Source organism: Meleagris gallopavo, chromosome 4 (assembly GCF_905368555.1).
Source record: "Meleagris gallopavo chromosome 4, MGAL_WU_HG_1.1, whole genome shotgun sequence".
Classification (NCBI taxonomy): Eukaryota; Metazoa; Chordata; class Aves; order Galliformes; family Phasianidae; genus Meleagris; species Meleagris gallopavo.
In genome coordinates, this window is record NC_139407.1 from 37,950,824 (window position 1) to 37,963,867 (window position 13,044).

General features: G+C 37.9%; 1 protein-coding gene across 1 annotated transcript; it reads right to left on the reverse strand.

Moving 5' to 3' along the window:
- Positions 1-1,030: 1,030 nt before the first annotated feature.
- Positions 1,031-13,002, reverse strand: LRIT3 (leucine rich repeat, Ig-like and transmembrane domains 3). Its single transcript, XM_003205739.5, has 4 exons — positions 12,795-13,002; positions 11,187-11,665; positions 3,387-3,692; positions 1,031-2,387 (listed from the first exon to the last, which is right to left on the reverse strand). Exons 1-4 carry the CDS (start codon positions 12,908-12,910, stop codon positions 1,282-1,284), a joined length of 2,007 nt encoding a protein of 668 aa, XP_003205787.2. The 5' UTR covers positions 12,911-13,002; the 3' UTR covers positions 1,031-1,281.
- Between the last annotated feature and the right edge of the window lie 42 nt (positions 13,003-13,044).

The following is a 13,044-nucleotide window of genomic DNA, read 5'->3' on the forward strand; positions in this document are numbered from 1 at the left end:
ACTAATGACACTAAGAGATGCCACTGTTTTGAATTTAAAGGTAACCTTTGGTTTGTAGCTTCTAGGCAATATTTCTTACTTTGGAAAAAGAAGATTCCCAGTTTCCAAGCAAAGTAAACAGTTCTTCCAGGTATAAAAAGGTCCAAGAAAATAGTGCAGTTTCCATTTTTAGAAAAAAATGTGATTCCTAATTCATGTGTTATTCTAACCGTAATACCTGAACCTTAAACAATGCAGTTCTGTTATTTATTTCAAGTATTGAAAAAGCAGCTTCAGAATAGACAATTCATTATTATTAGTAACAGGTAATTCTACATTCATTGTTATTACTAATGCTGGATTTTCTAAAGATTGGGAAGCATACTCACAATTAACTTTGTTCATTAAACTTCATTAGGCATCCAATGTGGCCTGAGGACAAGACCTCCTCTTACGGTATCTCAAAGTATACTATAGTACTCCAGTGTAGTATGTAATACTGTGTAATATCTATGTAATACACTGCTATGTGACATTGTGTTTTGTATTACAAAATGCCACAAAATTCTCTCTACAGAGATTTCTGAAATTGAGGTATATAGCCACATGAATGCAAGTAAATTCTAAGGCTGGGATTTTGTAATAAGATTGTTTGCTGTAAATTTACAGTATCAATATACCATATCACTCAGAGTTACTCATAATAACATCTTACCCAAGTTTCAGGACACTAAAGAAGCTCCTTCACTATAACATCTCCAAAAGGACAATATGATGTATATTGTAGCTCTCAAGAATCCATAAACTGCGGCTACTTAGGATCACCTCCAGTTCTACATAGTTTACAAACAGAGCTGTATGACAAATTTTCAAAGCTTCAACTTCAATAAAAGTGATTTCAGCTTTTTTTTCCTATCATCTTTAAATACATAATTTTTTTAATGAAAGTTGTGATAATGTTCAATTCACACAACGAGCACATCATACAGTTAAATGAGAGAAAACAATGATGTTTTAATTAAAGCAGAAATAGAAGATCTTTAAGCCAGTAACCATTTTACGCTATATTTATCTTTCAAAGAATGCCATCCATTCCTTCATATTCAAAGTCACAAGTGTACAAAAAAAAAAAAAATCTTCAGTTCCCTCTGCTATCCACCACTCTACCCATCTGGTAGGGTCCATGACATCAGATGATATATTCTAACCACCACCTGACACCAATTTTCTTCCCCATGCAGTATCATCACTTTGGATAATTTTACCCTTTGTGTATTCCATTGCCTCCATCCTTACTCATGTTCAACAGAGATACTCAGACCTAGAGCCTTCACTTTTGAAGGTCATTTGAGAATCCATACTTGACCTAGAACAAAGGAGAAGTCTTTCTGATTCGTCTGTGTATCTTCTTGCCCAGAGTTCTCCTCCTGCATTCACTGCTCGAGGCTTGAGAGAGAGTGTTTCAAATTTCACATAAGTCTCTTTTGCAAGATCAGCTTCCTTAGGAGCTTTGGGTTTCATATGAAGTTTTAAAACTTTGTAGATTAAGAAAATTATCAAAGGTAAAACAACTACACATGCTGCACTGCTGCCCATTATCAGAATAGAAAACTGAGAGCTGCTTTCATCATTTAACATGTCAGTAGTGAAAATAATGCACTGATCTTTTGTAGGTGGCACTCCTTTTGGTGAAACACATGCCATATACTGAGTACTAGGTTGCAAACCATCAATTGTGACTTTGTTTTTGCTAGAATCAGTGCTCAGAGGCAACATCTCTTCATCTCCGTACTTTGAATATAACACAGTCACCGCAGTGTTGCTTGAGGCATTGACAGTTTTCCAAGTCAAGGTCACTCTTTCATCTGTTTCAGTGATCACCCTTAGGTCCATCACAGTAATATTTTGCTCAGCTGTAGCTGCTGCCTTAAGTGAAGTCTCCTCACCTTTCTTGCTTGTCTCCTCAGTCTGCTTTGCCTCCTCACCTTTCTTCCTCATGTCCCCAGTCTGCTTTTTGCTTCCATTTGTCACTGTCTTTGAATTTTTCTTTCCATCAGCCATGGACCTGGATTGCTTCTTGTCAGTAATTCTGACATTTGTTGATCTTTCAGTGGTAACCTGTGCTGTTATGGTCATTGATGTGGTTAGAAGAGGTGTGGTTGTTTTCTCAGGTTCCTTCTTGGATTCCTCCAGTGTGGTATTCTGTCTCTCAGCCTCCTGCTTCCTTCCATACTTCTGTGGCAACACAGTTGTAGTAACAACACCAACCACTGTGACAGTAACAGCAGCTTCTGACATTCCTGCTAAATTCTTTGCTTTACATCTGTATTCCCCTGCATCCTTGTATGAAATCCCTGTCAAGCTTAATATGGACCATCGGACACCTTCTCCAGGTGTTTCTTGAATTACTACAAGAAAACGTAAAGAATAAAATATTATAAAAAGAAGCTAAAGAGAAAGTAATCATTGGATTACCTTTCTTTTTCTTTGAATTATTTCTATCAGAATGAAGCATATGTATTTAAAATGAAAAAAAACATACATACACATCAACTATGGAACTTCTGGTGGAAAAGTGCTCAGCCTGGGTCAAAATGGAGTTTCAGGAGGAATTACAAAATAGTTTTTTAGTTTTATTAAGTAAAACAAGAACAAGAGAAATCAAAACATCTTAAAGCCAAAGAACTACAAAGCGTGTCTCCCTGACTTCAAGAGACACTGAACACAACAGCTATTTAAAAAAATGTCAGAAGTTACCTTTGTCATAAGATACTCCAATACGTAGGATTATTATTCTCTTCAGAACTAAAAGATAACTGCTAGTTACTTGCCATTGACAATATATTTTTTTTTATACTACTGCATAAAGATGTACTGTAGCACATTACAGCAAGAATGATATTAGATAATCACAGTCTCTGTAGTATTCAAGGTGGGCACTGCAAATAAGCAGTAAACATTTGCAAATAAGAAAACATGTTTTTTTGGAAAATCCCACATTTACAGTGCTATGTTTTAAGTTGCTCAGTTATAGCCTCGCTAGCTTTTTCTGTTAACACAAAGATTTCAAATGAAAAAGGAGATTTCAGTAATAAATTCTCCTTTCTGCTTCTCAGCTTCTAAATTATTACCCAACTGTGCTAACCTCTGTTTTTCCTTCACCCTTCTCTCCTTCATTCATTTTCATACACACACTGTTCTTGTTACAGATCACAAACAGAATCAGAACAACTGTTGGACCTAGAAAAAAGTTTCCTAACAGCTGTTCCATGGATGCAACTGCCAGAATGGTGCAATACTTAGTCCACTGTTACTAATAAGAATAATCTCAAAGCACAGGAAACCCAGTAATTTCAGGCTCTCTCATGTCCTATAAAAGAGCTGTTTCTATAAAATAGCTATTATACCTGTATAGTTCACTGGTATATTGTCTGACCTAGTCCAGGTAAGCTGTGGTGTTGGGTATCCGGTTGCATCGCAGCGTAGTAGCACATTGCTTCCCAGCGGGGAGGTGATTTTGGTTGCTGATGTCATCACAGATGGCTTAAGACACTGTTCTAACTCAGCTCTCTGGAACAAGATCCCTGCCAAGCTCTCCGGTCCACTACATGTAACCAGTGGGTCAAGAAGTACAATTGAGTTGTCCACAATTTTGGAGAATTCAATTAACTTTGAAATGCGACAGTCACAAAACCATGGGTTGTCCTGCAAACCTGAAGAAAGAAAGAGTAGGACAAAAAAAAAAAAAAGTGTTGTCAGGCAATATTCAAATACTGTGATTTAAATACGACATACGACTACCATCAAGTACAATCAAGAAGAACCACAGGCCTATTCTGAATTAATATTTTTCTGTTGTTCTCCTCTGTTAGCTGACAGGGAGGGAATTTTTTTTTTGCAGAGGTGAAAAGACTAAAAATGCTTATTAAGTCTTTTCTTCACATAAATTTGCAGGAGCACAGTAATAAATTGGTGTTACCTTTGCTTAACTTTGCTATTTATCTAGGAAAAAAAACACTTTGAAAAGATATCTTAAGATTGATGATACATTTTCACCTGCCCGTGGCTTCTAGAGAGAGCTTCTCAGAGTTATTGCACCCTGTCACCCTCCTCTGCTTTTAGTACTTCTTTGGGCTCATACAGTTTAATCTTCTCAGACCCTTGCTCTGTGCTTGCAGAGAACATGATTGGGGGGTGGGGGGGGAGGGAGAAGGGGGGTAGAGCTTACATCAACATCTCTGCCTATGGGAAAAAAGAATATGGGCTAAGGAGAAAAAGCACTAGGCCAACATTCTTATCTGGCTCTGAACCATACCAATACTCTTAGAAATCTGGTTTTAATTTATGACAGTCTTGGAAACATTCAAATATAAAAGAATAGAGGAAAATGGGAAGGATCCTGAGAAAAGTGGCAGTTATAATGATTTTTATGGTGGCATAGAAGTATACTGTCTCTTCTTTTGTTATTGGCTATAACATTTTCTTCTTGGTTCTAAGGTCTTTGAATGGGAGGCTCCTGCACTTGATGAAGTTATTATGACAAAACAGAGTAGCCACTTCTGAGAAAAGCGTCTAAATCATCAGGTGGTGTCCATTACAATGTTGACCTCAACACAGCAACAGCCACTTTACTAGGTAAAAAACTGCACAGTGCATCACCCGTGAGTTCAAATATTTTCTCCCTTGATTTGTACTTTTGGGCATAACTTTTCCATTTTCTTCTAGCTCTAGCAATAAATAGAGTTCACAGACTGAAATGAAGGATGGTATGTAAGAGTTGCTCACTATTGAATTTACTGACTAGCACAACAGACAAAATCATGTCAACCAATTCACAGTTAAAAGAAAAAAATGAAACATCTGCCAGTATTTCTCAGGGTGCGTTTTTAGGAATTATCACATCAGCAAATGGAAAAAAAAAGCTGCCTTCCATTTTGGAAGAAACCTTTTGATAAAAGAGTATATGAATAATTAACTACTAGTTTCTTTCATCACCTGACCAAGATTAGGTTATTTTAAGCACCATAGCAGTGATTGGCTAAAATAGTGATAAATCCTGATTAATCCCTGTTTTTAAAACAAGACTTGACCTGAAGAGATTCCCTGACTTTGACATCACAATCCAATTTCACCCCTTCAGACACAAGAGATTTTGTATCTATTCACCACCTACTGCCCTCCGGAATGGAGAAATCAAGGAAATCTTATCAGCAACAGCTCTGCTTTAAGAAAAAAAAGAATCTCCAAAATATAAAACTAATTTTCATTGAAACTCAAATATGTATTTACAAGCAAAAATGATATCACTGGATTGTTTGCCATATGTCTAAGCATATCAATTGTTTCCTTATACAAGCTCTGCCCAATTAAGAATATGCACCTACCTACTTGTACTTACCTTTTAATTTAGGCAACCTTAGCTTGTAGTTAGGAATATATTCCTATTTTTTTTATTCTCATTTGCTTCTTAATTTTCCCTACCATCTCAAGCAGAAAAGACCGTAGGAGTATTTGAAAATGAAATTCCCCCTAAGATATAAAAAGGGAATCAAGACCCCCCTGGAAACAAGTCCTCCACCAACAGTCCCTCTGTACCAAATAACGTTGAAATGCACGTGAACTTTCCAGCACAGTCTCTATGCAAAATGATACTAAATATATATCTTATGTTACCTTCTGTTTCCTGCAAGCTTCAGTGCAGGAAAGAATGGATTTATTATTGTTTCTAATAGCAGTGTAAAAGGTCCTTCAAATATATAAGTACATGGTTTTCACATTCTACCAGTGTCGAAGAGGAGAACTAAAGATGTTACAACTTACACAGCCTAAAAGAAATAGGCAAAATAGAAGGAATGGTGAAACAAAGCCATTAGATTGAGTGGTTGTTCAGTCTAGTCTAGGACACAGGTTTGATCATCTCAGATTGTTCTGAAGGCCTAGTTTCAATGGATGAAGAAAGCTGCAGTCCCAGAGGACTCTCTACCTTCTGTATTTCAGTGCAATGGAGCTATTTCAGTTCATCACTTTATCTCCCCCATCTATCACAGTGTCCAGAGACAACCGGCTGAAGAAGCAGAACATACATACAGATAATACCTACAGCTACAGGAGTTACTCCCTTACTTCTGTGGCTCATCCCTTCTATTTATTTGCGTCTTGCAGACACCTGGCAGTATGCACCTTATTTGCAGTAAACTTGCAGAGCCGTTGTAAGTCATCAAGTCATATAAAATCCCAAAATAAAAAGATGAAAGCACTTAGATGCAAGGATAACACACTGAATTTGATTACACTTCAGTTAACTATTGAAGAGAAAAGAAATGGGAATAAACTTCAGAAGTTTAACAACTTGTGTTTACAAGGTGATAGAAGTGAGAAAGAACATACAAAAGAATAAAGAAAAGATTTTTTTTTTAAGGTACAAATTGAAGAAACTAGAAGTTTAATAAAGGAATGTGGTACAATTCCCTCAGAAAAACAAATTCATAAGAAGAGAATTAAAAATTAGTAAGTCCCCAGTGGCATATATATCTAATGGAACACTAAATATTTATAAATCCCAGCCTCTTTTGAAGAGATATTAAAGCAGCTTATTGACTTGAGAGAGAAATATCAACCAAAGCAAAGATAACATTGGATAAATATTTTTGCATTGCAATATACCAATGCAATGTATGTTAAAATTAAATAAGGATTACAAACTACTCTATAAAAAAAAAAACTTCCTTTATTCTAGATTTAGCATATTTGAAGTTTACTTTCACACACTTATACACGTATAATGTATAATGGATATGCACATGTGCATCTATGCATGCATATTTTTTGCAGTCTTCTCAGTAAACAAGATTTTCCCACACCATGTCAACTTTTAGCATTTGAAATAGCTATGAGTAAAGTTTCCTTCATAAATCAGTAGCTGGTTTTAGACCATAACTTCCACTTGCTGCAAAACAATAGTACATGAAATATTCAAGTTTGGGGTTGATGGAAACATTCATCAAGACAACCAACCTGCTCAAATACTCTCTTTTGACGGAAGCTACAAAATTTTGACCCATGAATCTAACCAGTAAATTCTACTTCCCTCACTGTGTCCCAGTGCTTCCTACACACTAGTGTGAAGTTTCAGGAAGAACATCATTTACCTCATAGCCCAGCACAACCAGTGGGAACCCAATAGACCTGCTGAGTTTCAAATTTTTGGCATCTCTACAAGCAGCAGAGCAAGATTTCATTTTACTGCCACTTTGTCAAATCCTGGACTCCTCTCAGTGACTCGCTAGATTTAATTTTCCATATGGAAAATGCTGCTACCATCATTCATGCCAGAAATATCAATCTCTGTACAGCAGCCAGTGCTGAAACTTAGCTGTGATTTGGATCAAAGTATTAGGTTAAAGTTCCATGCTAACCAGGATAGGGCCAGCTGAATTCACACACTCGTTCCTTTATTATTTCCACTGTTTATTTGTCAGCTCATTCCTCAGCTTTGTTCCAAAATGTACTCTCCAAGACAAAGCCAGGGGCTGAGCACCCTATAGGAACCTTTTCTTGATGGGAGTTTGGATGAGACTGCATGAAGGTTGGTTTCCTCTGTCCTATTCATTTTCCTAGCATACGTGCAGTAGGTCTTGCACCTTTAAAATCATCCTGCAGTACCTGCCAGCCCATCAGGCATGTAACATGCGTGCTGTTTCATAGTACAAAAGTGCAATGGTTGCATTTGCTCTTTAACTCAGTTAGATTGTACTGAGAAAAAGACATCCCCACCCACTCACTCACATTTTAGAGACACTGGAACATCCTATCAGAGCTGCAGAAAAACAATGGTCAAGTCCTGCAAAATGTTGAACAGCCAACCCGGTTTAAAAAAAAAAAAAAAAAAAAGAGAGAGAGAGAGAGAGCTGGCTTTGTACTCTGAGGATGTGAGACAGAGAGAACCACTCAGCCACAGGGCCAGGAATCATCCCCTGATCCCTCTTCACATAGCATAGTGTGCATATTGAGGAACATCACGCAGTGGGGAGCAATGAAACCAGCCTGCAGGACAGAAATTATGAATTGGCATAAGGAGATATACTAATCTGTCAGTCACTTTGACTTCTCCAAGAGGCCTCAAAGTGAACATTGGGAACCTGAACTTTCTCTTACATGCAACTCTCTTGATGTTTAGTCAAGACATTCCAGATAAAATTGCCTCCTGGTGTTAAAAAAAAATAAAAATACATTTGCACAAATGAATTCAGGGCTTTGCTGGTGTTGATATTGTTAATTAAATACAAGTGACAATCTTGTTTTGCCAGAAGTAGAAGATGAGCAAGTTCACACCATAAGTACTTACACTAAGTAGAATCTGACTGCTATTTTCCCAACTAGACAAAAACAGCATTTATTTGCTTCAGTTTCCAGCTTCTAGCAGTGCTCTGGCTGCAGTACTCATTCCATGTAGGTACATGGGCCAGACTGAACGCTCCTGCAGAGCACTGCTCTTGAGCATCAGAATGAGTACTGTGTGTAACCATGGGCATCACATTTAAGGAGAAACTCTTTCCTCCCCTACTTGCCCACTCAGCCCCTTCCACTCCTCTCCCCACCCCCCCAAATAAAAAAGTGGCCAAAGAGAACCAGTAAATATGGGAGGAAATGAAAAAACTCATAGTCTATAGGAAAGAGATGAAAGAAATAGTGCAACCAGCTAAGAAAGCAAAAGACCATCAGGAAAGGAAAATGTGTGAAAGGTTATTGTAAGAGAAGGCAATTAGTTTTTCTGCATGTTCATCTCATGTAGGACAATACTTAATCAGCTTAATGAGCTTAGTTTGCAGTAAGGGAGATTGAGGTTAGGTATTAAGAGAAACTTTCTCACTGTATTGAAAGATAAGCACTGGAAGAGGTTGCCAGGGAAGGATCTGGAGCAGTCCACCTCTTTGCCAAAGGGTAGGCAGGGTTCAATTCATCTAGATCTGCATTCCAGCAGGCTAGAGGCCTTTCTGAAATCCTTCCTGGTTGCTTACTTCTATGATCCTTATCTCCACCTCAGAGAAGAGGAGGGGCATCAATGGGATATGATTCTCCTCCCTCAAGCTCCAACACAAGGGGTGTCAGAGAGGAAATAGGGTCAGAGAGCACACTACACTCCTGTTGTTCTGAGCCAGTATCTCCTATGGTTGGAGCAATATAGAGGCACCTCAACTCCTAGGGCATCTTTCTTGTTTCTTTTGACCATTCATTCCTAAAAACTGACTGTTTCACAATAGTCCAACAGTGACCAAGGGTGAGCCTCTGGTAATGATTATGAGTGGCCTAACTGCAACTTTCCAAGCTGCAGTATTACAGATAATAAAGCCAACACCAAGTGGAAACAAAGTTTGTGAAAATGTCTGGTTACACAAAAAGCACTCCAATTTCTAATCTCCAAAGAAAAAGAGCATTTTCTGATTCACTATAGAATTTCTTATACAGCAAGCATTGTTTGCCTGCAATGAAACAGTCATAGAAGGTTATGCAGTCAACAAATGAATATTCAGTACATTACCCACAGATTACCTAAGGTAAATTTATTCAGCACTACCCACAGATCTATATTCTCCCGTTGAAATCTACAGTAACTGCACAGAGCCTCCCTCAGAGTGTAATGTTAAAAAAGGAGAAGCGAGGCTCTGTACCCAGTGCACATCCCTCTCTGCACATCTGTGCCCACTTGTAGTTCATAAGTGATAATGAAAACGATCCAAAGGTCACATCCTACGTTGCTAGAAAAGTCACCGATGGTCTCAGAGGGTTTACCAGGACTGGAGGAGCAGGCAAAGAGTATGCACCAATGAATTGTGCAGATGGCGGGAAAGGGAGAAAGGAGAGGAGAGTGTGTGGGTTTGTTTTTTTTATTATTTATTTATTAAGTAGTAGTAATGAAGGCTATGTAAGCAAAGGCGACTGAATAATCTCAGGGATTCCCACATGAAGACATCATAAAGAGGATTAGACTTAGCCCACTCAGCTCCCGTGTTACTGCCTTCAGTATGGGGTAGTGAGCCGACTTAATTTTACAGGCTTTTTTGTGTTTTTTCTTTTTTTTAAATCCCAAATTAACCAAATTCCTTTTTAAAGCTGCAAACATACAGTTACTATGCGTGCAATTGCTCAGCCCACTATGAAGTTATTTACAATCTCATCTGAATGAGAACTTCAGATCAAACTTTTTGTTGTAAAATAAAGTAGCTGAACAAATGAATGCTTAATAATGGTCAAGAAGGTGGAATCAAGAATGTGGAATTAGTGGGCAGCACAGCGCATGGAGGATCTTTACCAGTGGGTACCAAGCCACCCCTGCAGCTAGATTGTGGGAAGCCAGCTATTCATCTGGTGCTAGTTTTCCTCCCTTCCACTGCTGCACTGCATTACAAAAACACCGAAACACGCACTTACACAATGACATACAAGAAAGCTGTCAATGGACTTGATCCAGCTGTATTCTGAAACTGCAAATGGTAAATGGTTACCTGCAAGGCTACAAAGTGAACGAAAACTAGACAGAGCGCAAGGTCACAAAAAGAGCTAACATCATGATCTAAAAGAAACTGGAGAGAGAGAATAAAACTATGAACAATGAGAGTCCAGCCAAGCTATTTTTAAATGCTCACTTTAAATACTATAAAAAGCATTGCGACACTGTGTGTATCAGGGATCCTTATTCTTCCTCTTGTATTCACAATGTGAATTGGCAGAAATATCAGCTTTAGAACAATGCAGGGTCAACATGAGTCATAGGGAGGCTACTGTATTTCAGAACAGGCTTTTTATAAAGCATCTACTCTAGTTCCTCATCTGGTTTGCAAGTCACTGCTAAAAACAGCTGCAGGTGGACACACTTGTGTTTGCAGCCACATTCAGTGACAAGAGAAATGTCCTCAGAAGCACAGTTTTTGGAAGTCCTGCATTTATTTATCTGGATATTTAATATTTCATTACGAAACAGGAATCCAGTACATTTCACACACTTTTATAACCCTGAGATAACAATATGCACGAAGATCACTATCTTTCCTATATATTTTTCTATCAACAGCAGAAAATAGATGGACAGACAGATGACAGACAGATAGATTGCAGAGCAAGCCTGAACCCAAGGCCCATCTCACCCTGCTCTGACTTCCAACTGACCGTTTAGGTACATTTTAATAAGGAATGATGGAACATTAACATACCCAAAATGACTCTCTGAGTCACCAGAATGTCTGTGCTCTTGGGAGGGACGACTTCTGAGAAGGGCGGCCAAATGTCCATCAGGTCGGAGGGCAAGGTGGTGAGCTTATTGCTGGAGATGTCCAGGTAGGTGAGGTTCCTCAGGTACCTGCCAGCCTCGGCTGGAATGCTGGTCACCTTGTTGTTATGCAAATCGAGAGTCCTCAAGTTGGGCATTTCTGCCAGAGACTCCCAAGGGAAAGTCGAGATCAGATTGCCATCCAGCCGGAGCTCGTGCAGTTGTTTCAGGTTGTAGAAGCTGCTAATATCAACGTTGGCTACACAGTTGTAAGTTACCCACAGATATTTGAGGTCTACTAGATAGTAAAAGGCTTCAGTGGGAATCCTTCGTATGACAGTTTTTTCTATACGAAGTTTTACAGTATCCACAGGAACATTCACAGGGATCTCAAACATGTCAGGGTCATTACAGAGTACAGACCTAGCACCAAAAAGAAAGAGAGAGATCTGCATTTCTTTATCAGAAAGTTGTATTTCAGATTTAAATGCTATTAACTTTTGCAAAATTAAAGTCAGAATAAAAAAAAAAATCAAAAACAATTTAAAAAGAATGTGAATTTTCTAAAGAAAAAATGAATGTAAATAGCAATATTTGTATGTGAAATTTAGATTTGTTTTTTTTCAAAGCATGCAAGCACCACCTTCCATTAATGTTATACTGTCAACTAAAAAGAAAAGTCATTGTATAGTGAATCACACATTTACATTCTCAAGTGGGAGCTGTGTAACATTTTATTATAATGAAGAATGCTGGATACTAATCTTTAGTTTTCTGTCATGATGAAGATTCAAAGCATTTGTATGCCTTCATTTACTTCTCAGAACAGACTGAAAATTGAAAATGCCAGCATATTTCTCAAAAGAAAAGATTGCTAGCCCTATTTCTGATGTCTAAGCAGGAACAATCTGCTTTTTAGTGATTCTATATAACTTCCTGTTCCTATTGATTTCAGTGAAATGAGATTCCTCTGCATTCTCAGGAATCAGGAAGTTTCCCTTCCCTTTCGATATACAGTTTGCATGCATTAGTTTAAAGAGTCCCTTCCTATCTAGAAACTTAGCTTTAATTTACTCCATTTTCTCCTCTACATCCTTCAGTTTTGCTTTCTCCTTCTGTCATTTTATATTGGATATGCTGTGACAAGTAGCTGAAACAGTATCTCCCAAAACTGACACAATATTACCCAATTAACCTAATTTTTATCATCAAAAAGTATGATTTCCCTGTGAATACAGGAAAGAAGAAACTACTGTATTTATTTAAACCAGTATCATTTTACAATAGGAAAAATAAGGGTCAGAAATTGCTTTCTACAATGAAAATGAAGATTTAAAGTAGCTATTGTTAAGCACAAAGCCATTAAAATAAAACAAATACCATCTGCTCTGATTCAGGAACATTGCTAGCTGTGTAATACTAACATAAATTATGCCATTGTTTCAAAGTAACCATGATAAACTGTAATTTGCAGTGTATGTCAGGATGCTATTTCCAGTTTCCTCACTCCTTTTCCCTATAAACCAACTATAAGAAAGAATGAAACACATACCTTGTTCCAGTGCCATCACTTCTGCCGTGGTAAACACAAGTGCATTGCGAAGGACAAAAACCATGCACTTCTGCAGAAATGCTCATTATGAGGCATAAGCAAAAAAGCAGAGACATGGCTTCCTCCCAGCACAACTGACACCAAAAAAACTGAAGACTTTATTCAGACACACGCGTGTGCAGCATGCTACAAATGCGAATGCAGACATCCATTTAGTAACAGCAGATTACATCAGATTAGCTGAGATCTT